This window comes from Manis pentadactyla, chromosome 7 (genome assembly GCF_030020395.1).
Source record: "Manis pentadactyla isolate mManPen7 chromosome 7, mManPen7.hap1, whole genome shotgun sequence".
Taxonomy (NCBI): Eukaryota; Metazoa; Chordata; class Mammalia; order Pholidota; family Manidae; genus Manis; species Manis pentadactyla.
This window is the reverse complement of record NC_080025.1, coordinates 92,870,640-92,897,819: the sequence shown is the minus strand read 5'-3', so window position 1 is coordinate 92,897,819 and position 27,180 is coordinate 92,870,640. Positions and strand designations below refer to the sequence as shown.

The following is a 27,180-nucleotide window of genomic DNA, read 5'->3' as shown; positions in this document are numbered from 1 at the left end:
TCATGCTTATGTCCAACTATTATTTTTCTCATTCAGTAAAAGCACCTCTGACTAGATTAACAATGCAAGGTGAAAAGGAAAGGTCAAAGTCCTTCCCTCAGTGGTCAAGTTATGAAAGCAGACCTGGGAACATTTATGAATGTTACACATTAATCCACTGAAATGGTCATTCAGTTTCTTTTACAAACACAGGATTTCATCACATCTAATAATAAAGCAACAAGCCATTTTCTGTATATTATAAGCCATCAACTTGTAATTATGTCATGAAATGCTTCTATATGAACTCTCTGTGATGGTGTAAGCTGGTATTGGAGCATAAGTGGTTTTTTTTTTTAAGCCCAATATGTACCTACATGGATCTATTTACATTGGGCTAATCACGTCGAAATAGCATCTATTTGAGGGTAAAGTCAAAGTTTCTTTTATAAACCTCTATAGATGGATAAATAATCTAGGAGGCTTTTTACTGTCAGAAAATTGAGACTGCCTTTCAGTGCTTGCTACAGTTTTTGGACATACTATCCACCTAATGGGCAAAATGTAATCCTAAATTGGTGATTAAAGACTCTGCATGGAAACAAGCTGTCAAATGGATAGAGAGAAATTAAACCTGACAACAGTAATGCCTACTTTCCTAAATGAAAGCCCAGTTTAAGTTTCTACTCATCCATTTTTCAAAACTTAAAACAAATCATTTTCCAACCACCCATAGACGAGATGCCAACATTTGCATTTAAGTTGAACTTGATGAAGTCAGTAGACTTTCAACTTCAGGCTTGCTGGGAGCTCCTGTAAGATGTTTGCCCAATCTAAAAAAAAAAAAATGGCAATGCTATAATCTGCGAGAAAGGACTGGAAAGTGTGCCTGGCTGTAGTTGGCTATGTATTGCGAATTCATACTGCATAGTTGGAAAGCCTTACAATCCAACAGGATATCTGGATGTCCCACCATCAGGTCCATGTAAAAAGACTTCCAAGTTTGTAAATGGATGGAGGGCAATGTGTGGAAAGTTGGGAAGCAGGGTCAGGAAGAGGGATATTTTCCATTCTGGCAAATCCAAAGCAATACCAAACAAATTAGATGATCCTCTTTTTTATTTGCTTGCTTGCCTTGTTTTTAATTTTAATTTTTCTACTTGTTGGCAAAAACAGAATTAGGAAAATCTTGTTTCTTGATTGAAAACAACACAGACAACATAACCACAAATTTAGGTAAAGGACAGCCTTCTGTGACATACAGCCTATGTCAGAATTCCAGCTCTGTCACCTGTTAGCCCTGCGATCTTGGTCAACTTACTTAAACCCTTGAAAGTTAACTTTCTTGATATTAAAAAAAAAAACAAGTTGTTAACTTTGAGGAGATAATACGATTTCAAAAAATGTAAACTTGCAATGTAAATGTCTATACAGTCTTCAAATTAATCTCCTTGGGAAAATGTACACTTTGCTCAATAGTGCACAAAATAGTTCTAGTTTAGAACTGCCTTCAGGGACACTTCATAAGAAAAAGAATAACAGACACACACACACACACATATAGATGCATGCTATGTCTTTATGTAACCACAGGCATGAAAGAATATACTCCCCTGGGTTGCTATGGATGGATGATAGGGGACAAGGAGTGGGTATGAATCATAAGGGGTTATGGGGAATATGTACCATTATGTAAGAAAATATGCCAAGAAAAGGAATACAACAGATACTACTCAAATAAAGGGTCAATTTCTCTTCCAAACATTAATGAAAGCTCCCCATTTGCTGTGTCACAGCATTTGTGCATAATTATAATCATGCCTTGCTTGTCAGACATAATATCTACCTGTTTTAATAAGGGCAACAGAGAACATCTGCTTGATCTCCCCTTTACTGGTCTAGTCTTAGGTATATTTTTATTATGATAAAATAGTACTCGTGTCAAAATGCCTAAGTATCATAGTAATAAATATATAATAAATACTGAAATCTAGAGTGAACCTTGACATATATATCATATCATGATTTATGTGGGTTTTTTAAAAGTTTTGGCTGATATCCAGTCATAGGAATGCATAAGACATTTATCACAGAGCATATTATAAAGAAGGAAGGAAAGAATGAAAGAAAGAATGAATGAAAGGAAGGAAGGAAGGAAGGAAGGAGTGAAGAAAAATAGACAAAAAAGAAGAGATATAAAAAGAACATGATAACCCAGAGAGGTAAACAAATCTTAAATCTTATTTTCTCAAAGAAAACAATCGCCTTCCTCATGTCCACTATCCAATACTTAACATAAATTATATTACTGCTTACTTGAGTATTTCACTTCCCAGTTTCCTATGTTGTAAGCTCCACAAGGACCCTGAATGTTGTTTTTTTAATGCCTTAAGTAGTATGTGGCACAAAATAAGCATTCAGTATAATTTGTCCAGTAGATATATGCATAAATTATTATTTCATTCAAGTAACTATGGAGGAAAAAAGAACTTTCTTAAAATTTCTGCTCATGTGGGTTTGACAGAATGAATATGAAAACTTATCTATCAGATATATTCTAGCTAAAATACAAAGTGTTAGGCATGAATCAATGTTATTCTAATAATACTGTAATAGAGAAGTAATTTGAAGAATGATGATGTCATTGGGCAGAAGGTAAAGATCTATGTCACATTATCTCACAACAAAAATGTCTAAAGACACCTTGGAAAATTTCTGTATATCATTCAGATAGTGATATGGTTAGAGATCTGACCTTTTATTAATTAGGGAGTAGTCAGAATACTCCTTCAAAAATCATAAAAATGTCCAAGTAACCATGGTGTGCTTTCCTTTTGCTAATCATAGTTTTATTTTACCAGATAAATCTGTGGCAATATTTAAACTTGAAATGGGCTCACAGGAAAATTACCAATATTCTCCTACCTTTTTTTTGCTATTTTGTACTTGAAGGGAAAATTCTATTTTAGAAACCGTTTTTATCTTCCAATAAAAAAACAAAAGATACTGGCAAAAGTAACAGTCGTCTTTTGATGCTGGTGAAAAGAAACTCTTGGGGGGGAAAAAAGAAAAGAATCTTGGTTTTTTGAAAAGGCTCAGAGGTCACCACTGCATGAATATACCACATATTAGCAATCTCAACTATTTAATACATTTCTGAACATTTAAATGTCTCAAAAAATAAAAGAGCAAATACTGGTAAGCCATGATTAAGCTTAAAATACTTTCAGTAGAAATATAATATTTAAACTGATCAGCAGAGACAAATCATCCTGACAGGTGTTCCCCTCAACCCTTACCTTTTTGTCTTACCCTACTATGGAGGTAAAACACTGCAAATTCTATATAAACTTATTTCAGGAATATTTCTGCTAAGCTGCGGAGTACTTACACCATAATTACATGATGCAAGTAATTCTCATAATATACAAATTTCCCATGTAAATGTCATTAAAGTATCAGGCAACAGGTAAATTATTTAGTATGAATAGTAACATTTACATTGCATAACTATAGCAAACATGTATGACTGCTTGCATAAATGCATTCAAATATTAGCAAGATATAAGAAAGTCTTCAAAATTTAATAAGTCAATCACTGTATGAACCATGCTCTGAAGAGTACAGGTTTGCTCGTAATTCTAAAAATTATTAACAATTTAAGTAGATTGTGAAAAATTTCATGTCAGGAAAGCCAAGAATATTTAATATGATGCAGGTTTAGAGACAAACCTACATATTTTTTCTCCATTGTGACTGCTTTTTTTGCTTCCCTAAATTCCTCCAAAAATAATCATATTAAAAAGTTTAGAGAACAAAAGGAAAAGACATTTAAAAACATGTCATTTGTCCACTTATGTCTTCATGTGTACCATATTTCCTGCTGTAATAAGTATCTCAAGAGCAGGGACCATATTTTTATGATGCCAACTATTTGGTTCCAGTTTGAATGGATTGAATGCAGGTTTATCCATGATAACAGAAAAAAATGCCATAAATGCATGTTTCTGCAGTTATTTCTTATTAATGGGTATTCTAAATGGTTACAGAACACACAAATGTATTATTATACAGAAATTTGTTAGCTTTTGGCATCTAAATTATGACTGTCACCTAATGGGAAGTGAATGGTTTCATCACCTTATGGGGAAAGTATGAACAGTAGCAATCTATTTCTTGATGGTTCTACTGTGAACACTTTAGAGGAGGATAGAGTCTCCATGTTTTCTTTAGTAAGATTCTTCTCTGTTCCCTTAGACAATTGAGAGCAGGTGAACTATTTTTAAAATCTGGAGAATACCCAATGTGTATATGCCATCTTGATTAAACATATGGAAGACATACTTGGAGACCTGCTTGAGTAATCTAAACACCCAAGCTGAGAGAAGTTAATATATAGAGATCAGCTTTGTACTTTGAAGTTTTCTGGGCTTCATTTTGCCTAATTAAGACAAGATTTAATAATCAAACCACTGCACAAACATGTACCTAAAATTATAGGTTTGTTTCTAATTTGGGGAAGAATTCTTAACTAATTCCAAGGAATCAGCTCCACATGGCAGAAGAACTCTGATAAGATTTGTGTCTCCCATTGCTAAAATGCAAATGCCTGTTTTCCATCTTAGTTTCTGTTATGTGACTGAGGTTAGTGTCTGCCTGTCAAAATCTCAAGTATGAAACTAGAACGTAAAGATTCTGATATTAGCATAGCATCTGAGTCTGGCAACTGTACGTCATAAAAAAGATACTCCAAGTATTCTTAAAGGTATTAATAGGAATCTAACAAACTTAATTCCAGATCAAAATATTTGAGGGAAAAATTGGATTCCCAATCTTTCCTTCCACAGGATTTTTCTCACTAGACACTGGACAGTTTTTCAAGAATACCTGGTAGTTTTAAGCAGTGCTGAGAGATCGCAAAACAAACTTAACTGTACTATAATGCAGCAAACATGTGCAGAATCACATTCAAGCCAATAAGTATTATGCCATTGTACAAGAAGGAATTTGGCTCTCCTCTGAAAAGACTGATGTGATACAAAATAATTTGATATATTTAGAGAAATGCTGTAGCAATAAACTAGGCATGAATCTAATGATCTATAAAGTCTGCAGTACAGTAAAAGTGAAAGATGGTAGGAGAGGCAGTTACCAGTACCAACCGTTCCCATGTGTGTCACTCCTGCCCCCCATCCCCACACACATAATCCCTGAAAGCAGCAAAGGTCTGGGCTTGGAGAATTTCTATTTAGTAGTGTGGTCTTCGGTCCATGCTTCCTTCACAGCTCTGCCTTCATAAGGTGGAGGCCAAAGAGAAAAAAAATCTACCCCACCTGCAATAAGGTGAGACATTGACCCCCTAGATAAAGACCCTATTCTCCTATAGCTTTATAAAGATGATGAGCCCTCTGCCCAGGAGGTTTTGCATTGTTTATATTGCAATAGAATAAAGCATTTTAATACTAAGCCAATTTTTAGCTATCTATCACCAACAGGACATCATCTCTCAATGTAATGTTTCTGTAAGACACTTACAGGTGATACAGTAACAAAGGTGAGTGGATAGAATCTTGATATTCAGGCCTTAACACTGGAAGCCTATCACAGCAGAGAGTGGTAATGGAACTGGTGTGGCTTTGCCAATCTGACTGATGTCACCGTATTGTGATCACTTCTTTGTGGTTGCCTCAGCAGAAGAGCTGAGGATGGGGTGTGACGCAAAGACACTCGCTGTCCAGTTCAGCCACAATAAGGCAGCCAGAAAGAAATTACCACACATTTTGGAGAAACTGCTTCAAACATTTTGCAATGAAGTGGGACATATTAAAAAATAAATATAACATGGATACACGTGACTTGCTGAGAAGTACTTTGTTTGCTAACCCTGTCTTATCTGCCAGCACCCGTGTAAGCTTCTGCAGACGTCACCCTGCCACACTGAACTCTGCCTCAAGCCTTTTCCAGAAATACCAAAAAATGGAACTCTGCACACATGTGCCTGTATGTGCTTATGTATTAAAAAGGGGCACTCAATCGGAAAAGACCTTGCTAATCTGTAATTTCAGTTCGCTACAAACATCCTGTGAGTGTAAGGATGGCGAGAACACTGATTCTGTGAAGATAATCCTTGAGCCTTGACATCAGGCAACCTTCTCTCACTGGGACGGGTACCATCGCTCTCCCAGTGCACCCAGGTCAGGGATGAGAACCCCAGTGTCCCCCCTGGTGGCTGACATGTCACTCGGGTTGGGGGCTTACTTTGTTCATGTGGATCTGCTGCTGGTATCGCTTCTGCTTCTCCAAGAATTGCTGGTGTTGCTGCTGAATGACCAGCTGAGCCAACGTGCTCTGAGGCAGAGGAGCAGACTGGGTTCGATTCAGGGGTCTGTGACGGGGTAATTTGTGGGTACCTCTAATGCCAGGTGAAATTCTCTCTTTTGTTGCCAAGGGAGACTGAGGATGTAAGGGAACCCCGCCTGAAAAAAAAAAAAAACACATGTATACACACACACACACACACACACACACATATACACACACACAATTTTGCTTAAGAAAAGACAGTAAGTCACAGAAACCAGGTAAATGGGAAACATTTTATGAAAAATAGTGATTCTACAGGCCAACATCAGAAGAAGGCTAGGGTCGGGGGCAGGGGAAGCAGAAGTGCCAAAGCTCTGGACAGGCGTGCGTCTGACCGATGACTCACCAACAGTCCACTCTGCTACGTATGAAGGTGAAATGAAGTGAGTGTTTTTCCCCATGGATCTAGAGGAATAAATAATGAAATAGCCTTTCCCACAGCACCAGGTGTCAGGGAGACCCTTGTATGACATTGCAAATCTTTACTATGGTCTTGAGTTAAAAAGACATTACATTAGATCACTGATGAAATAAGAGCCCTAAAATGATTTGTAAGTGGTGCCATTAATTACCAGCCACAAGAAGCTTTTGCTGTCGCATTTGTTCTTTCAATAATAAATGTTGCAGGAGAGCTTGGTGGCTGCTGTTGGGCTTTCCCTCTAAAGCAACATGGGCATGGCTGGACGACGACGAGACGCTGCCCGCAAACTGCCCAGGCAGAGGGATGCCTTGCCTGAGCGTCTGTGTCTCACACTTCTGTTTTTCTTTGAGTGAACTCGAAGCCTGTGTCAAGAAATAATAAAGATGTTAATCTTCTTTCATCCATGTGGGTCTTTAGAGCTGTACATCATTATTCCATAATCTCCCCCACCAAAATAAAACTCATCTTACTGATGGCTGAGCAGGGAAAAATGGATAATAGCATGTCTTTTAAACTAAGTGAATTAACAAAGGAGAAATAAAAAGAGCTGAAGACAATTCAGTATTGGTTATCATTGTACTGAACTTAAAAATATTTTTTTAACATTAAAAATGATGCTGGTTTCAAGCTTAATGATTGGGAAGCTTATTTTTAAAATATTTTAATATACTGCTTAAGTAAAAAGTATACTGGAAAAGTAAAATTTTTTCAAATTGCTAAACTCATGATTATATCATAGCGATTGAGAAGCTGGAGATATAACGGTCTGTAATATTAGAGTTTTAGGCAGAAGGAACAATCCACCCTTTCTTTCTCTTTATGTCCTCTAAAAAGTTCAGAGAGCTGTAGGTTTTTAACATTTACTTTTTAAAGTAAAATTCTTCAGATAACTCAATGAGAGGTTATATGAAATATGCAGAAATTTGATTTAAACATGTAGGTTATATTAATTCACAACAGATCCCCAAATCTCTAAATATTGAAAAAGACATTCCAGATCCCTTTGTTTAATAAAATAAACTCCAAGCGAAATTAGATCAAATAAAAATGCTATTAAGAACTTGAAATGCATGATAACACAGTAATAAGGCAATAACAATTACATCATCAGTAGCAATAATGAATTATCCTATCCGAGGAATTTAATGAATGGTGGTCATTTTGGTACTACAAAAGCAGAAGTCTAATACCTCAAAATTGCGTGGCATGTTTCTTTTCAAAACTCATGTTTCATCTTTCAAAATTGCTGTGCACCAGGGAAGCAAAGCAATTTTCAGTGATGGAGAAACTGAAGGACGAAGAGGTAAATGGTTTTTCTTAGTCACACAGCAAGTCAATGCAATGTTTTATCAAGAAGTGATTCCTTTTTCTGCCCCTTTTTCCTTAACATTTCCCACTATTCAGCGGGGAAATGGAATATAAGAGAGCCCTTTGCCAAAGCAATGCTAAGCTTGAAAAATTAATTGTGATGGCCTCATCCGCACCAAAATGGAAGCAAAGAAAAAAGAAACTTCAATCCAAACCACACTGGTTTACTCATCCAACAGCACCAAATTGTATTACCATTGAAACATTAAATGGTCTGGTGTTAATACTTGGTCCTTTGGGAAAAAATTCTCCCTGACCACATTAGAAGTGGTGTATGTTTGTGTTAGCTGGTAGCAGTGACTTAGAACATGCAAAAAGGAGTGAAAATAAAATGCCTACTCATGTGTCATAAGAAGTTTTTATGTTATTACTTGCTTATCATCAGAAGAATAGGCAAATTAGAAGGAAATTAATTTTTTAATAAGTGAAGATTTGAAAATATCATTCACGAAAATTCATGCTTAATTCCATCCCTAATTCCTTTTTTTCTTTTCACTAGAACCAACTGTTCACAAATGCTTCATGAGGAATTTCAAGGACAAGGCTGAATTCAGTATTTTTAAGCATTTTTTTTAAATCCCCAGATATAAAACAACACTTAAATTCTGTTTTCTCTCATTGGTATAAGATTAGTATATCACTTAAGATAACATTCCACTCTATTAACAATACCAAATATAATAAGATATCTCTCAGACTGATTTTATAATAATTTTGAATATAATCATAAAATTTTGTCCTTTATAAATGATAAATGTCACTATAGGTATGCTTGTGCAAAAATTTGCAACCCATAAGCATTCTGAAAATAGTCACAAAATGGTTAACTCTTTATAATTCCCCAATGTGGACATATTGTAAAAGAGGGTAATTTGACAAGCTGGACTCAGAAAACCTGTTGCTTAAGATTGGCAAAATTGGTGCCTAGGGTCGAAGCAGATTCTTCTTTAAAACCAATGTATCACATGAGCTTTGCAAAAGTACAATTTAAGTGACTAACATTTCACAGATAACTTATTCCAGATAAAGCTTACAAATCTTTTACAAAGACTAAAATTTATATTATTTTAGGGAATACGTATAAAATAATTATTACTATCTTTTGCTAGTAGGATGATTATCTCCAAAAGATCTTATTTCAGTTATCAAGACTTCTAAAGTAATCGATTCTCTTTGAATCTCCTGGGTAGTGTTTGACATTGTTATTAGAGAGGTTTTCCAGATATGGATTCTCAGGACCACAGAGTAACTTAAATTCCCAAAATAAAGTCATTTACAGAATAAATTCTATAAACATATGCTGCTGCGCTCGAGAAGCTACACTCTCAACACTGGCTGGGTTTAGTTCCAGGTCTGCCACTTAATAGCTCTGTAATCTTGCACTTTTAAATAGTCCAAGTCTCAGGGTCTTCTATGAAAAAATGACCTGCAATCTCTGTTTCATGGCCTGGCTGTGTGGAACTACTAAAATAATATATGTGGAAAGTGCTTTCTTTTGTAAAAGCCTTGTACAAATAATAGTTATTATTTTTATATATCGTTGTGTGCACCAATGCAATTCTTTCACTAGAAATTCAACTGAACGTCTTCAAACAACTCAGTAAACAGAGAAGTAGATGCTACCAAGTTTCCCTGAAGCCTAAACATACAAGGAATGAGAGAGACCCCTGTGAAAACATCGCGTGGCCTAGTTTGGGTTCTTGTTATGTAATGACTTACATTGAGCTGGGCTGGCACTGCTGGGAGTCCCAACGTAATATTGGGCAAAGAGGGAGACGTGTAAAGACTTAGCAGGTTCATGGAATCTTCGTGAATTAGGATACGTTGTTGTGAAGCCATCTGCTGTTTAAAGAAAAAAAAGAAAGGGGAGTCTCAAAATATTACATTATCACAAATGTTACTGTAAAATGTTCACATTTCAGAAAATGGTTCATTATTATTAACATTTTTCAAAATATTTAGGTAGTTGAATCAAGTATTTATTTTATGATTTCTGTATCCAAAGCTGTATGTAGAAGTTAAATTATGATTTTCTTTATCAGATATAATTATGAAATCCGAAGGGCTTCTCGTTCATTTTGTAAAATTCGTTTTTAAAATTCTGGCTATATGGAAAAAAATCAGTGTTTATTAATTGGTAAAGTATAACAATTAAACTGAGTAATTCCTAAAAGTATATGTACTTTTATATATGACTGAGTGATGGATATGCATATAACGCTGCTTTAATCATTATCTTCATACATGTTAAATGTCATTTTACTAATGGGAAAACTCACACAAGAAAATCTTGGATTAAATATCACTTTTTTGAACTTCTATAATTAATCAGATGCATTTATTCATACAGAGTTTATGAACAGATAACTCTATCGTGTTTTTAGATTATTCATATTCAGAAACTAAACTGTATGTAGAAGTTAAATTATGATTGGTAAAGTACAACAATTAAACCGAGTAATTCCTAAAAGTATATGTACTTTTATGTATGACTGAGTGATGGACATGCATATAATGCTGCTTTAATCATTATCTTCATACATGTTAAATGTCATTTTACTAATGGGAAAATTCACACAAGAAAATCTTGGATTAAATATCACTTTTTTGGACTTCTATAATTAATCAGATGCATTTATAATCAGATGCAGGAAATTATGATTTTCCTGTAAAATGTCATGATTTCCCTGTGCCACGATAGCTTTCATTTACACTAAAATACCTTGAACACTTTGGCATCACAGTTGTTTTTACAACAGATACCTTTTTTTAATCCAGTACTAAGAATCCTGTTTTCCCACATGTGGCCTAATATGGTTGCTTGAATTACATTTTCTGTTTAACTCTTGCTTCCCTCCCAGAACTCTTATACAATGAGTTACAAAGGTCTTATTAGACTAAGGAACTCTGGCCTGATATGGTCCCCAAGGGAACAACATCCCTGAAAAAGAATACTCCATGTAACAGTATGACACAGTGACTGCTTTCTTCCCAAACAAAAAGCATATGGGACTCCAATAATAGACCACCTCCAAGAGGGATATTGCACACACGGGCTTTGACTAAAGTAAATATAATAACTTGTCAAGCATGTTTGGGGGAGCAGTAGATTTTCCTCTGGACAAACCTGGGATATCAATTAACTGGGGAAAATATCATGTGCTAATACAATGCAACCTAAGAATGTCACTGAAGAGTGATGCGCCACCAAAACACAGGATGTTATTCCAAAACATCACCTCAGTCATACATTTGTTTGGAGATGAGTTGCAGCCTTAACATAATAAGAGCAGGAGGGTAAATGTAAATTTCTCACATTGCAACTTGGAATTCCAAGCTAACTCAGATTTTTTCTCAAAAGAACAAGCCATGTTTGTGCATGAAAATAAAGAGGCATGTTGAAACTTTATTATATTGACTTTATATGCAACTCTGTACAAAATTACAGAGTTACCTGAAAGGCCACATCAGGAAGATGGTTGAGAATTTTTTCCTTACAATGTGTGAGATCATAGTTTTATTTCAGGGGCTACCAGCAACGGTTGCACAATTGCTCCAGTTAAAAAAGATGAGTTACTACTTTGCTTACACCAATATGTTTTTAACATAAATTTTAGGTTTATAGAATATATACCTGAACCGGAACAAAAAAAATGTATGAGGAAATAAAAATATGTTAACCAGCCTATTGGCACCTAGTAGTAATTTATCATACAAGGCTATTTCATTCCCTTATCTGTACAAATAGAAGAGAAAGAAATGTGGAAAAATAAACACTTTCAATCATTTATAATGTTCGTCCCAGGTTGTATCCACTTCTCACAGGACTAAGACTTGTGTGTGCTGTGGGAACAGTACCAAAAGATACTTTAGACCTCACAAAACAGGTTGTCTTGGCTTCCTAGACAGAACTTTTGCACTGTCCTCCCACCTCATCACAGGAAGCAAACCTAGATTAAAGTAAAAAGAACAGTTTCTCCTCAAACACAGTCATGGCAGCTGCATACAGGCTTTGACCGACGCGAAGGGGTGTGGGAAGATCTGCACTCTGGGATGTCAGACCCCTGTATCGAAACAGAGCCGTTCTGTTTCCTGTGACACGATATTGATTTTCAGCATTTACCATGGGCCATAGCTTGTACCAGGGATTTTTTTGGGACACGAACCTATTCACTCTCCAGCTATCAGTAGGCTTCTGGGATTTCCCTGTGGGATCAGCAGTAAAGCTTTGACTCTGATCAAGGCTCTACCATCTGCAGTCAGGTATAGCCTTGTCTAGTCAGGTATAGTCAGGTATAGCAGAAGCTACACGCCACTCGGCAGCCATTATGGAAGGATAAAGGGACTATGAAAAAACACGGCAAGGGAAGAAGTTTTAGAGAAGAAGAGGAAGGAAAATAAGGCCCCACGGCCAAGGGAAAGGAGTCAAAGTGTGCAGCTCGACCGCGGCGGACCTGGACACGAGCTGCAAGCGGAAGCCCTGGGAGCGACAGGTGTGAGCACTTCAGTGGGGACAATTCCGGAGGAAGCAAGGGAGGTCCTCAAGCTGTTTCTTCCCACAGACACGGACTGGTTTCAGGTCAGAGCACAGAATTTCAGGGACTTGGATGTCAGATTATTTCCTTCAATTCCAGGTAAGTAAACAGGCACGGCATTTACAATGACTTCCAGTGGCTAGACTCTGAAATGACTTAGCAGAACTCAAAAACGGTTTTCCTCAAATTATCTTTAAATATAACTTCCCTCAGTCTGGCTTTTTGATAGGAGTGGTCTATCTGTTCCAGGTTAATACTTCTTAGTAAGTACTGTAAGCTGTAGTCCACGCTGCTGCCAGAGTGCAGACATCTGTGAAAGCCAGCCAAACAGGTAGTGAAAGGTGCCATCTCATTGGGAAAATGAAGGCTCCTGAGCGGCACTCTCACGAGGCTGGAAGATCATCTTATCATTGTGGTGAGCTCACTAATATATTCGGCCAAAGCCAGGATTTTTCCAGGAACCAGTTTTGAAACTGATCCAGCCCTCAAATCAGTGCTATGGTAAGATGCCAACATTTCACATTTCAGAACGTGGGGAAGATGGTTTTAATCTAAAAGTTTTCAGAACCAGAAACTATTGCTGTTAAGTTAGATAAAATGGAAATATTAAATGTATAAATGGCTGTCTCTTAGCATTCATGAAACAATTAATGAATAACCATAAAGTGAGTTTAACAGTATGTACAAATATGTTCTATATCACATATACCACAGGTGTACAGAAAAGTAGAGAACTGACTCTAATGACCTATAATAATTACTACAATTAGAGTAGGGTTACACTTCAGTGGCAAAGAGCAGCATGTCAGTTTTAAGCCAGGCTTTGGTGTGTTACTATAATTTCACCAGAAAGAGCAGGATATGGGGAAGAGGGATAACTGAGCCAGGTGTTAGGGCAGCAGAGGCCTACTCACATTTTAGTGATGACCTTCAAAATGTAGTATCTTTTCTCACCATCACAGCAACTTGAGCTGATCTTATGGATTTGCAATTCAGATGAATAAAAATACACATGAACCAAAAAAGTCTATGTCTTTCAATAGAGCTATTTATTTTGCCATTGAAATCAAGAAGATACTAGTTTCAATCAAAAAGACTCAAAATCTCTTACAAAATGTACACCGGAAAAAATCAGAAAAATGGACAATGTCAAATGTCACAGGGATTTAGAAAGGTAAAAACCATCACACGCTGCTGGTGGGGTTGTAGACTAGTATACCGATTCTGGGGAACAATTCAGCCCTATAAACCAAAGGAATTAGATATATACTATGACCCAGGGATTCTTCTGCTGGGGATTACATCTTCAAGAAATTCTCTCATTAAGCTGTCATTCATTTTCATTAAGGGTGATGTCCATGGGTACATATGGAAACATTTTTTGATGGTGGGTGAGAATTGGGAGGCCACTGGGGTGTGGTAGGTAAAATGAAGTAGTGCCCACCATGGATTGTTGTGGCAATTAAAAGCAAACTCTTAGGTATATGCATCCATAATACTATGACTGGATCTAAAAACACACACCTTGTGATAAAAATAAGAACGAGATTGATAGCATGGTGCCATTAAATGCACTAAAATTCGTGGGCACAGAGCAAAAAGGACATGTGGTGTAAGAGCCCATGCAAACAAACATGCTGGAGAGAAGGGCACTGATGCAGGCAAGGAAAATGGAAGTGGTGGTAGGAGATACAGAGGAAGGCAGGCAGGAGAGATGCAGGGACTGGGGAAGGCGAATACCTTTCTCACTCTTAAGAAGACAAAGAAGTCCATAGATAACCCTTGACAGAATAGTAGTTATGTAAATAATCACTTACTTTTTAAGTTCATAGAAAACGTGAATGTAGATACATGTAGAATTTTCAGTTTACTACATATTCAAAATTATCTACTATATACATGAGCATCAGTTAAAGAATATAGGTATCTACAGAGTTTTAGTGAGAAGCAGTCTAGACTGGTACAGAGAGGTGTGGTCTAAGTGTGCTACACTTGAGTTCTACCACTCACTGGCCTATGACACTGGGCAGCTATCTTCCTTCCCTAGACAGCAGATCCTTCAGCCTCAGCCTGGATCACTGCTGACGAGCTCTATCGGGTAATGTCTGTGTCTGGTAATATGGCATCCAGGAAGACATACTTGTAAAACTCAGTCTGCTTTGGCTTTAAAAGGTCCCAAATCCCCAAATCCCCAAATCTAGACTATCTAAATATAAGAGAGCCCCACTAAGCCAAAACAATAACCAACCAAACAAACACCAAAACAAACTCTTAGTCACTTAATGTTTGCCTATGGCTTTCATAGTATTTTTCAAGATATTTATTTTCTATTAGCTGATAGAAAATTAAAATCTTCACATAATGAAGAAATTTTTTTTAGACAGTAAAAATCACGAAATTTTCATTTTTACTGATCTCCCAAGAATGTGTTACTATAAAGTGGTTTGGAGACAAAAAGTTATCATTTGACAGGGCTTCCTTTACATTTAAAAGACACATTGATGTTTTGTTAACAGTTTGGCTTTACCAATATTGACTCATGTTATTCCTAGTAAATGAATCTTTTGTTGTAAGAACCCCCCTTCATGGTGGTGGTTGTGGGAGTGTTTTATTCGTTGCACACCCACTCAGACAGGAGCAGAACATTTACAACAGGAGTCACAACAACTATTATGAAACAATAGGCAGATGAGTCATGAGACTGGCACAAAGCAAGTGACATTTCAGATGATTTTAGAGTACTTAACCTTATCATTATCATCCTTTTAAAAAACTGTTTGTATCTGCTGGAAAAAATTGTTTAAAACATAGCATAGCAGAGCCAGCCACTAATGTTCAACTAGAAATAAACCAGCTGCTTGGCTACTGTTAAAATAGCTATCAAATAAATCTACCAAATCTAAAATAATGGTGTTGATATTCATGGAAACATATTTGAACCCACAGGCCCACATTATTAACAATAAAGTAACGTGATAGGTAAAGACATCTCTGACTGCAGATGGAAATAGAAACTCCCCAGGTTTCAGCTCCCCAACCAAGTTTACAAATGAGTGAAGCCAAGTAGCTCCCAACAATCTGAGTTCGGGACTGAGCATATGTAAGAAATAGAAGACAGAGAGCAGAAATGGTCGGAGCAGATGGAGACTCACTGTCACATGAGATGTGCTGGCTTGAGGACAGACATGCTAATGAGTTTTCCCTACTAGGGGTCGGGGCCCGCGACAACAACATAAAATAAACTTGTTTCACACTTTACAATTGACCACCCGTCTTCGAAACGCTGATTCCTCATCATAGAGCTGTTGAGGTAGGTATTACTACCTTTCCCTAGATAAGGAGTCTCAGGTCCTCAACAAGTTTGGTAACTTAACCAAGGAGGACAAAAAAGCTGTATTTGGAGCCAGGTTCCCGTGGAGGCTTCTGAATGGAAGACTGCACATCTGAATTCATTGTGTTTTTTCCTTAGCTTGGACTTCCAAGGAAATTTTTCACCTTCTGTTTGGATCTTTATCTAAATTATGCAGGACATATGAATTACAAGACAGAAAATTGTCTTTTCGCCTAAGCCTCAAGATCAGCCTGAGAAACTGCCTTATTTTCCTATTTCTTAAGAAGCAAAAGGGAGTAGAATCCCATTCATTTCAATTGGCTCTGAAAGAATTAGGTGACATACTTACCAATCAGAGAATAGAGAATTCATTGAAATGTACACTGTTATACTCTTTTAAAATGAAGTTACCTGTGCTGCATTAAACAAAGATGGTAGGATAAGCCTATTTTGTAAATAGTGAAGAATGCAACTAACATGGTTTTTCAAAGTGTAGCTAATGATGCAAATTTTTCATCAAAATTTCTGTTGATCTGAAATTCCATGCTACTCTTATACACTTCTTTAAAAAATAATACTCAATTCAAAATCAAGAATTGGTTGAAAATATTTTTTTCCCACCTCTTCTCCAGCTTAGGTGGAAGCATGTAGTGTTACAAAGTTAAGATATTAATTTGCTGACAGTTTCAGTCTGAATTCTGCTGTCCCCTCACTTCTCCAGTATGAATTACACTACAGACCTCTGTAAATGTAATGCAGCAGAAAACCACATGTTAGCCATCAAGGCTGAATTTTTTGTTTTGGGCCACGGAGAGGCTACCCATCAGTGCATAAAGGTCTGCCCACCTGGCCTTTCGGATCATAGTTCAGGCACACAATTAATTCATTATGACGTAAGTCACTGCTTGCTTTTGAACTAGCCTTTGCAGCTTTGGAGGTGAATGTCCTGTCATTGACCTGAAGAAATACCTCTACTCTTTCAAACTCCATTAAATCACATTTCCTTCTGTTTTTTTTTTTTCTTTTTTAATGGAGGGGGTGGAAGAAAAGGTTTGTAGTGACAGAATATGCTTTGCTCAATAATTAGTGGAAAAACTAGGGTATCTAAACAGATCTTTGTGACGGTAAAGGTTTTAGGAATATAAAATAGATTAAAATAACATAAGCAAATTCCTTTAATTTACATTCTCCATTGTATATATTTTGAAATTTAAACACAATCTGGGATGCTCAAGAGGTCAGAAAAAGCTTGAGCAGAGAGAAAATTTCACCTTTTCCCATTTATTTCCTACCTCATGAATATATATTTCTTGGTTGTTCCTTTATATTGTACTAAGTACTGTATGCATATATATGTATAATGAGGGAATACATATCTTCTGCTATACTAACAAACCATGCCCCCCCCACTTCTTCCCTCCTGAGAGGCAACCACTAGGCTAAATTTTGTTTGTCACTCCCTTGCCTTTGCAAAATATACTGTTACTACAGATGTTTTCCAGATCAAAATATTGTACATTTGTTTCTGAACCTAAGAGAATATTATCACTCGGTAAGTGGTCTTCTGCATGTTTTTGCACTAATACCTCATTTCTAAGAATCGTGCATGTTGTAGTTTAGTGTGTTATTTGCATTTTCCAAGGGTACATAATTCATCCAGAGCCTAATGAGGACCCAGATTTTTGAGTATTTCCAGTACTGCTGAGAATGATGTCCCTCAACCTGTGAAGAAAAGGAAATTCAAAGTTTTTTGGCAAAATATGTAACCAAGTTGTTCTTTCCCTGGAAATTGATTAAAGGGGTGCAGAAAACTGACCAATATTGAGATATAATTGCTTGAACAGAAAAGCAATACCTATACCAATAATCCAAGAAACCCACTTACGTCTATGGCTACAATTATACATGAGGCATTTATTACATCTGATATTATGTTTTAGAAAGGAAAATGAAAAAGAAAAAGAGGGACAACAGGCTGGTAAGAAACAAGAAGTGGATGAAGGCCCTAGAGATAATGTAGAAGCCTGAATTGTTACTCTTCAAATAGCTAAAAACGTGTCAATGTAAAGTTCCTAAGCAAAAGAGTATTTATCTATTCTGCTCATTATCCTTGGAAAATTGAGGGAAATTTTTGAAATCTAGAATGATAGTGTATTCCTCTACAGAAGATTAACATTTTCTTTTTCCAGACTATAAATCTGGGGCATTTTAAATCAAATTTGCAGTTTGAGGTCATGAAAATTTGGGCTACAACTCCCGGCAGGACTAGCCATTGGTTACAGTTTCTCAGGAAGAGATTCTGTCCCTGCTCTGGTCTCTGGGGTGGGGGTGAGTGGCTCTCCAGTGTAGCATAGATATGAGCCTTTGGGATCCCAGATTTGTGTTTAGAGGGTCTCCTATAAGATTATCCTCCTTGGTCAGTATTGGGCTTTGCCTTCTATCTCCTGAGTTTTGTGAGGCCCTGAAAACCAAACTCAACACTCACAGGCAAAAATGGCTTCAGAGGAAAAGTGATTGCCCTGGCTTCAGTCCTTTGCTTATCGGTGATAACCTGTGGGTATTTTCCTTCAATTCTATTATGGCCTGCTACATTTGCCCCTTTTGCTAAATGAAAAGAACTGTGACAGTTTTTGGAACATATCTGAATTTTCATACCACTTTTCTCCCTTTGTTTTGACTGCTAAAAATACCACATAGTATTCAATGTGGATTATCAATGTGGATGTGTATGAAAATTACAGAGACACAGATTTTGGCATCACAGGACCCATTCCTATAAGTCACACTAACTGTCAAAAATCAACTGGGTTGACTCAGGAACCAGTGAAGTGAATTCCCAGAAGTAAAATTGTTTTAGTAGATGTCTGATAGTCACAGACATCTGATATCAGGAAAGCTATACAGGTGATCCAAGAATCAGAAATTTGATCAGTCCCTTTCAGCTGACCATATAAAATGCAAGGAAGAAGCACATTTCAGTTACATATAGAAATTTATTGCACCAGCTTCCCCTACATAGGGTAATGCATGGGAAGAAGGCATTGCCCTGACAAAAAAGAAAAATTAAGAATTTTAGTTAATTGGTAGTTACTAAAAAGAGGTGGCTTTAAACTTCAATTCAGAAATATCTCTGTGTTTTAGGGGGCTAATCAGGGATCAAATTTTTAGAAGAACTAAAACAGTAAGAGTCTTACCTCATGAGGAGTGGGTGGCAAAACTGAAGTCTCATTTTCAGTAGCATTTCCAGTTGGCCCGTTGTTTGGTGAACTGGGACCAGATCCTGGAGAGCTGCTACTGACTGAGGATTCTGGAAAACATTGTGCAGTACAAATATATTCATGAAAAACAGACACAGATGAACTTTAGTTATACTTTAAGTAATGTACAGCTTTGAACATTGTTTTTTCCCCTGATGTGAATGACAAGCACCCTTTTGCTAAATGAAAAGAACTGTGACGATTTTTGGAACATATCTGAATTTTCATACCACTTTTCTCCCTTTGTTTTGACTGCTAAAAATACCACATAGTATTCAATAATTTCTAGAGAAGCAAAGAAATCCAGTCAGAGAGGATTACAGAATCTTTTGATGAGGAAAAAAATAAAGAAGTTCTTGTGCTACCATAAAAAATAAAACAGTTAATAGAGATAATGGCCTTGCATAGTTCATAAAAACCATGCCATCAACACGTGAGGCCTGAAGTTGTTTCTGTTGTGTGAGAAAAAAATTGCTCATATGCTGTGTTTTAAATTGCTCTTTAATTTATTAAGGCTCTACACTAGTATAGCACGTCTTAGTCCAAGCCGTATGAAAAGAATACAATGTAAAATCTCAGCACTGCATTGATGGCCTTGGACAACAACAATGAACCTGAACTCTGCCCAACTTATTTCCTGTTGGAGGAGAAGTTGTCTGATTTTCCTATGTTAAATTTCAAATACCAACATAACACTTTAACAAGAGTTAAGTAACAACAATACAGATTATTTAACTTATTTGTTTCACCTTCAGGTAGAAAATTCACATGTGTTTCAATTCATGAAGGAATTAACACACTTAGTAAAATAAGTGGCTTCTGATACGATTTCCATCAGTGACTTTTCATCTCGTGACTTTGCCATTCAAACTCCTTTCCCACTGCAAAGGTAAAGATCTCCCTCTCCAATGCTAGCACTTTCACTCTATCCATGATCCCAATCACTTACACTTGTTTTAGGATTGTGCTCCATCAATTATTTTGCATCTCCAGGTCTTCCTTTCCCACCAGAATTGCTCCTCTGGTCTGCAAGGATGCTAATAATGTGTGACAAATACTGTGCTCTCACTATGTCTACTCATTCCTTCAAGACCTGGCGATCTGGCTTACTCACTATTGACTGCAACTGTTCTCTCAAAACTCTTCCAATTGAAAGGCTTTTAACAAAACAGTTATTATTCTCCTTATCCTTTCTATAGTAATATTTCCCATCTCCATGTTTATCTTTCTATCTCCGACTTCTTCTCCTTCAACCAATTCCTAAACATAGACATTCACTTAAGTTTGTGTCGGCACCCATTTTCTCTTTCCCTTGACCAAGTCACTCAATATTGTGGCATCAATTATCATTTTTAGGTAGAACACTCCAGAACACTCTCATGAAAGTTCTCTTTCTTGCCTTTGCCTCTCATAAATTCTAGCCTGAGTCTCTTCGGAATGCCAGACATTTTAAATTCCCTTTACATGAGTATAAAATTCAGTGTTACTACGTGTGCCTACTATCTCTGTTTATCACCACCCATAGAGTCATGCTCACTCCCTTCTTTACCCCAAGTCTAACCAGTTAGTAGGTCATTTCATTTCATTCTTTATGCTCTCTCTCATCTACTTCTGACTACGATCATTTCAGTTTAATCCCTAAGCCCTTATTATCCTCTCATGGACTACAGAAAGAGGCTCCTCATATTTCTGAGTTGCTAAAGTGGTCTCTCAAAATTTTCTTCTAAACATTTCCAGATGCATTATAGTGAGACAGCTTTTACCACATTCCTCTGCTCTGAAATGGAGCCTAACATTATTTCTTACTACTGCCTTTTCTATACTCTTCATTCAGTCAAATTTTAATTGCCTACCCTTTGTCCAGTGCTGCTTTCCCATTTCATCATTTTTATACTTCTTTTCCTCTGCCCATTCAATGCATGTCCTATTCCAACTCTAAGCTCAAAGTCTGGCTCATGTACCCTCTGTACCCCAGTGAACAGAACTCTCAATTTGCAGGCAATATTTGATTGTCATACACCTGTATCTTTCAACTTTCTGTTATGAATATTTCCCAACTCAGAAATCCAGCACTGATGGAAAGAACTTGAGATCGGTGACAGAATTGTGTTGCTATCTCCTACTTACTATGGGATTTCTTTGAGTCATTGATACCATAAAGTTCTTAAACACCTCTTGCTTACTGCATGTCTGTCTATATATCTTGTTTACATTTCGATTCATCTACTGTTTATCTTCACCTCTTTCTCATTTACTTTTCTTTTAATGAGGAAAATGTACATTTGAAAAATTCTTCCAGGAGCCCTCCCCTCTTGAGTCTTGTCTTTCCTGTGTAACTCAAAACTGACTTCTTGTTAATGTCTCATTTCCATATCCTGTCTTGAAAAAAGTCTATTTTCTTAAACATTCCATCTTGTCAATTTAAAATTATATTATTTGTCATTTTATGTGATATTCAGACAGAAGTATTTCCTTATGTAGAAATCACTGTGATAAGCACAAGAATGTAAGGCAACAAATTCTGTAATGGGATCCTCAACATCACACGGTGTAGGGTCTGGAGGGGAGGTAGCAACTGATTTTCTGGGAACACAGAAAATCTCAGTTAAGGAATGGCATCGCAACTGCGGCTTGAAGGAGAGTAGTTCATGAAATAGGGCAACGGCGAAGGGGAGAGTAGAGGAAAAGGCACTGGGGTGTGGGCGCAGGGATGGGCCAAGGCTTAGAATTTTGAAACAACATGGTGTTGTTGGAGAGAGGGAGAGAAAACCCTTGAATTTGAAAAAGTGACAGGTGGCTCCCATGACAACTACTGGGAGGCCAGAGATGGCCTGGGTTTGGAAAAAGCATATGGAAGAGAGGAGAGAGCAAGAGAGGAGAGAAGAACAAGCAATTGCAATTTAACTGCTGTGATGCTGTGATGGTCTTTATTTAACAAAAATAATTAGTATTAAGACCCAGTCAGAGCTCATCCCAACTGCATGAAAGCTGCAGAGCAAGAGAAAGGAGTACAGGTGAAGAATGCTGTGTGGCCAGTATTTCAGATCCGCCGAAGACACTGGGAACAAGTGCAACACACCCAATAAAAGTATCTATCAAAGTGCCAAGTCCCAGCACACTGAGGGACTTGAGTAATGTGTGTCTAATAAAGGCACAAGAGTCCCTTTGAATACACATCTCCTCAGATGAAACAGGGGGTCACTACCTCTCAAAATTATGAAGAAAAAAATGTGATATTTCAAAAGTAAAGAAACTTAAGTAAAGCTCTAGCAAATCGTAACTTCTATAAATGAGAATTACTCATTACTCATATACGTATTGAGCTGAATTCCACTGTCATCTGGTAACAAAGAAAAAGTGACTGTAGAGAAAAAGTTATGATCAAGATAAGAGATTAATAGGAAAATAGAAAAAAATGTTGGGATAAATATATATTCCCTTAGATGATAAGATAAAGTAAAAAAAAGATTGTATATGGTATTCTATTTTTTTTTCAAGTTTTCTTTTATCAGGGAGCCTACTCTTTCCTATCTGACATATCACCTGTATATATTTACATTAGACAACTGATATGTTCATAACTCTTTATATTCATTAAAAGACATTCACTCCCCAACCCCCATCTCCATCAACCTCTATTATGAAAACTTCAGGTTTCTACTTAAGTACAAATATATTTCTTGAAAACAAAGTCTGTAACTTTGAATTTAGAATTCAATTGGTCTAAATTAGTGATTATATTTGATACTGGAAAATAAACATAAACTCAAGCAAAATAATTTTTACTTATTTGCTTAATATTTCTTATCCCTCAGGGAAAAATTTTCCCACTAATGCTTTTCTTCACATAAACACATTAATCTGTCATAACTGAACAGGAGACTAAACATTTTTTTTTCTCCTAAATAACCTGTCAAACTACTAAGTTGCATTAGCTTCTGTACTTTTCTGCCTCTGCCTCCACAATCTTCTCCATATTGTCTCCCCAACCTCGGTGCTCTCATGGCCTAAGGAGATACAGAAAACCAATAGTTTTTTAAAACTTGCTTAGGATAAGATCTGATCTTGGAGAAATAATATCAATGGACTGCATTAGTATAAGCACGAGTTTCCCTGAGAATGGAGAATAATGATTGCAAATTACCACCTCTTTATTGATTCAACCAAAAGAAATGACCAGATCTAATGCATAGCTCTAAGTTAGATACTCAGTAAACAGTAGTCAGTATTATTATTTTGGCTAGCCTCTTTGGTTCTTGTATTCCTAGGTCTTCTCTAATTTCAGACCAGGTACAATTGGGACTAGGGGGCTTTGTAAGACATCAGGTTGAATTTCCTAACCTGTTCACCCCACTACTAACTAGGCAGCTAAAATAACAAGAACTCTTCCATTTGAGACTAGTGAAAATGACAGTTTCTTTTCCTTCATAAAAAGCAATATATCCCTCTCCTGCCATTAAGTCCCAGTTCACTAGTAAACACATAAAGTCATTTATGAGTTCTGTAAATTTGTTGAAAAGTCAAGGTTTTGCTGTTCCACATAGTTTAATTTTCCCAGATGTATTTTGTACATTCATGTCTGAGTATGGGGGAAGTGTTCTTCTTGGACCTCCCTAGGCTCATTTCTGATCAAATTTCATTAAAAGTTATATTCTCCTGGTTGGCATTCCCAAAATGGACTGCCTGTTTCTGAAAAGATGAAGGTGAGCTTTGGCATTCCCTAGTTATGCCTAGATTGACACATAGTTCTGTTTTTCATTCATTTCCTGTTTAACACAGTGAATGCATGGCAAGGTTTACTGAACTACTTGTGAGTTTTCAATATAATTTCCTTTCAAGAAATGTTTCTCCTCAAAATAACTTGTAATATGCAACAGGTGTATTTATTCTAAACTATTTTTTTTTTCATTCCTACTACCAGCATTTTTTAGTGTATGTCTACCCAGTCCTCAATTACCTGTCACCTCAAACATTCGCTTCTTGAATGAAGTGACAACATTTCCATCCTTCCGCCTGAGTAAGGGGCTGCTTCTCCTCTCTGCCACTTTCTGTTTTAACCTGGACCGCACCTTCAAGTTGGGCTCAGAAGCTGGGGATTGAGACAAAGAAAATAGATAGAAATTAAAAAATAGAGAGCCAATTGCTCTTGCGAATAAAAAAATGGCAAATATAAGTTCTCTACTTATTTTATCTAGCCAGGTTGGGATTTTTAATGGGAAGTTTAATCACTTGTTTGGGTCAGAGTAAGATTTATTATAGTTCATTGTCTGCCCTTTTAATTCTCTCAAGGGTGAAACTCAATAACCACAAAAACAGTACCCTGATGTGTTTTAGAGACTCTGGCCTGACTTCTGGTAACAGGAAGATACAACTGTAGCATAAAATTTATGTCTAATTCTGACTCCTGAAATATTTCTTTGTCAGAACTTTCTAAGCTGAAATCCTGGGAAATTATACTCACTAGAATAATAGCAAATCAAGGAGTATCACTATGAATAAAACTTTCTATACACTGATTATAAAATCGACTGGAAAGGAAGGGTGGCCCAGTCTTAGAGGTGGAAGTTCCGAGTTGGTTATATGTTCCAAAATACATATGTGTGTTATTCATAAACATGTTACTACTTTGGTTAAGCTGTTCTAAATAGTGATGCTACATAATTAGTCATTATTTATTAGGTTTTTAAGTAATTATACTTTAGAGGAATGGTAACATTAGATTGAGTCTGTGTAGTAGGATGATGGTAGTGGTGGTGGTGGTAATGTTGATGAAGATAATGAAAAAAGGATGTTCCTGGTGACAACTGACATCTATATAGTTATTTCCATGTTTTACTACTGTGACAAATGTTTTATCAATATTAACTTGTTTAGCCATGAAAAATCTATATGGAATAGATTTTATTTATACCTGGATTATATCAATGAGGAAACCAACAACATATTCACAGAGATGGTAAGTAACTTGTCCAAGGTCACACAGGTAAAAAGGGATGAAGCCACAATCTTTACCTAAGTAGCCTACCTCCAATTTATTCTTCTAAATACTAAAAATACTGCTCCTCTACCTTTTCTTATGTATGAAAAGCCTATGAATTTTAAGACTGTTTTTCCAAAGCATGATTCATCATAAGTATTGGACACAGTGTTATATGTAGCTAGAATTTTTGACCGGTGAAAACATTTTCTTCCAAAGCTTTTTATATTTCTGCCAGAAACAAAAGGTATCAAAAATAGAATTAACAATGTTTTCTTTCTTTCTTTTTTTTTTTTTTTTGCTTTTAGACTTCAAGTATTTATGCTTTAGTTTTCTCTTTTTCTTTTCTTCTTTCCCTTCTCTGCAGCTTTACCTTGGACTGAGAGCCCTTGTATTCTAGGTTTCTGGGGAACCTTGCAGGTGAAATAGGAATTTGAAAGAAATATTCAGTTACCAAAACAAGTTAATTTTGCTAATTTAAAAAATTTTATGCCCAAAAATATTGAAAATGGGGGCCTAAAAATATAGTAATAGTAGAAAATGGGGTGTGGGGGTGACAGAGATTAGGACTGAGAACAAGAAACATCCCTAAGTGGTTGTAAGCAGTCCTTTCAAAAAGTCTACGACCTGTATTGTGTAGATTTTGTTTCCTGCCAAGACTGATAAACTCAGTCCTGCATATTTTGCAAAGTTATTGTGGAATCAAATTAAATGTCTTGTAGAAGGTAAACCAGTGGTTCTCAACCTGGGAAGATTTTGATGACAAGGGACAACTGGCAATGTCTAGAAATATTTTTGTTTGTCAGTATGGTGAGGTGCTTGCAGAATCTAATGGGTAGAAGTCAGGGATACTGCTAAACACCTTGCAACACCTTGCAGCCCTCCCAATTATCTGGACCCAAATGTCAACAGAGCCAACTGTGAGAAACTCTGGGGTAAACAATCAGCAAGTGGCAGTTATTAATAACTGTACTACACTGGGATGATCAAAGGAGGTAATACCTGTCAGAGATTCTCAAAGAGATTAGGAAAGTAAGGGGGCAAAGGAAAGAGTACCAGAAATCAGGAAGTACTGTAGGTAGCTTGAAAATATTTAATATTTCAATGCATTTTATACTTAGACATATATTTTAAAGCATATTTAATACCATTGGTATTTCCAGAGAAAGCAAAGCTGGTCAACTTCTATTGGTTATGGAGATATGCAAAAAGATACAATTCTTAATTTTGGGAAGGATAATATTTGAGGCATTGTGATATTTTTATCTTTATCGAGAATTTAGCTTATTAAAAACTAGGAACCACTGATATTCTATAAAGTGTTACATATATCAACAGGTACAATATACAACTTCTCTAAGTATAGGTCCATATCCATTATTTATAGCAAAAATTTTTGCCTGTATTTCAATACCAGTTTTGAGTCACCAGAGATATTAGTATCTCAGTGGTGAAAGAGAAAGGTTGGAAAGATAGATACCCATTTAATTCTTGTAATGCTTTATAAACTCACTCCTAACATTTCAGAAGCCCACACACTAAAGCTTAGCATGATATATATACCCAAGCAGTAGAATTAATGACTTATTATGCTGACTCAGTTTGAAGTTAGAGTGAATTCCATTTTTAATGCTATGGTCTCCCCAAAGGCTGAAGATTTCCATTCCAGTGACTTACTAATGGAATGCAAATCCTCAAGAGCCCAAAAAGAGATCACTAACTGGGGAGACCTTCTGCTTGTATTTGAATGTATTTTATGCCTAGTTGCACTAATTGCCTTTCTATTTTTACCCCACACCCATCACTCTGTACATCTCAATTAACTGTAGAAATGGAAGGCAAGGTTTTAGTGTTTGTGCCATCTGAATGCATTTGTCTGCCCAGATCCTTTTCATGAAAAATTAATTATCATTATTTACATGAGATCAATATTAAAATAAAGGGAACAA

The 27,180-nt window shown here is 36.5% G+C and overlaps 1 protein-coding gene across 1 annotated transcript in view; it reads right to left on the bottom strand.

Annotated features, from left to right (window-relative positions):
- The window catches only part of HDAC9 (histone deacetylase 9), a 930,736-nt gene that overhangs the window by 364,986 nt on the left and 538,570 nt on the right, over positions 1–27,180 (bottom strand). The window contains exons 9-13 of the mRNA XM_057504568.1: positions 24,212–24,343; positions 19,192–19,304; positions 9,851–9,973; positions 6,915–7,125; positions 6,238–6,455 (exon numbers count right to left, since the gene is read on the bottom strand). Coding sequence (XP_057360551.1) covers positions 6,238–6,455; positions 6,915–7,125; positions 9,851–9,973; positions 19,192–19,304; positions 24,212–24,343 — 797 coding nt within the window. The remainder of the gene's footprint in view (positions 1–6,237; positions 6,456–6,914; positions 7,126–9,850; positions 9,974–19,191; positions 19,305–24,211; positions 24,344–27,180) is intronic.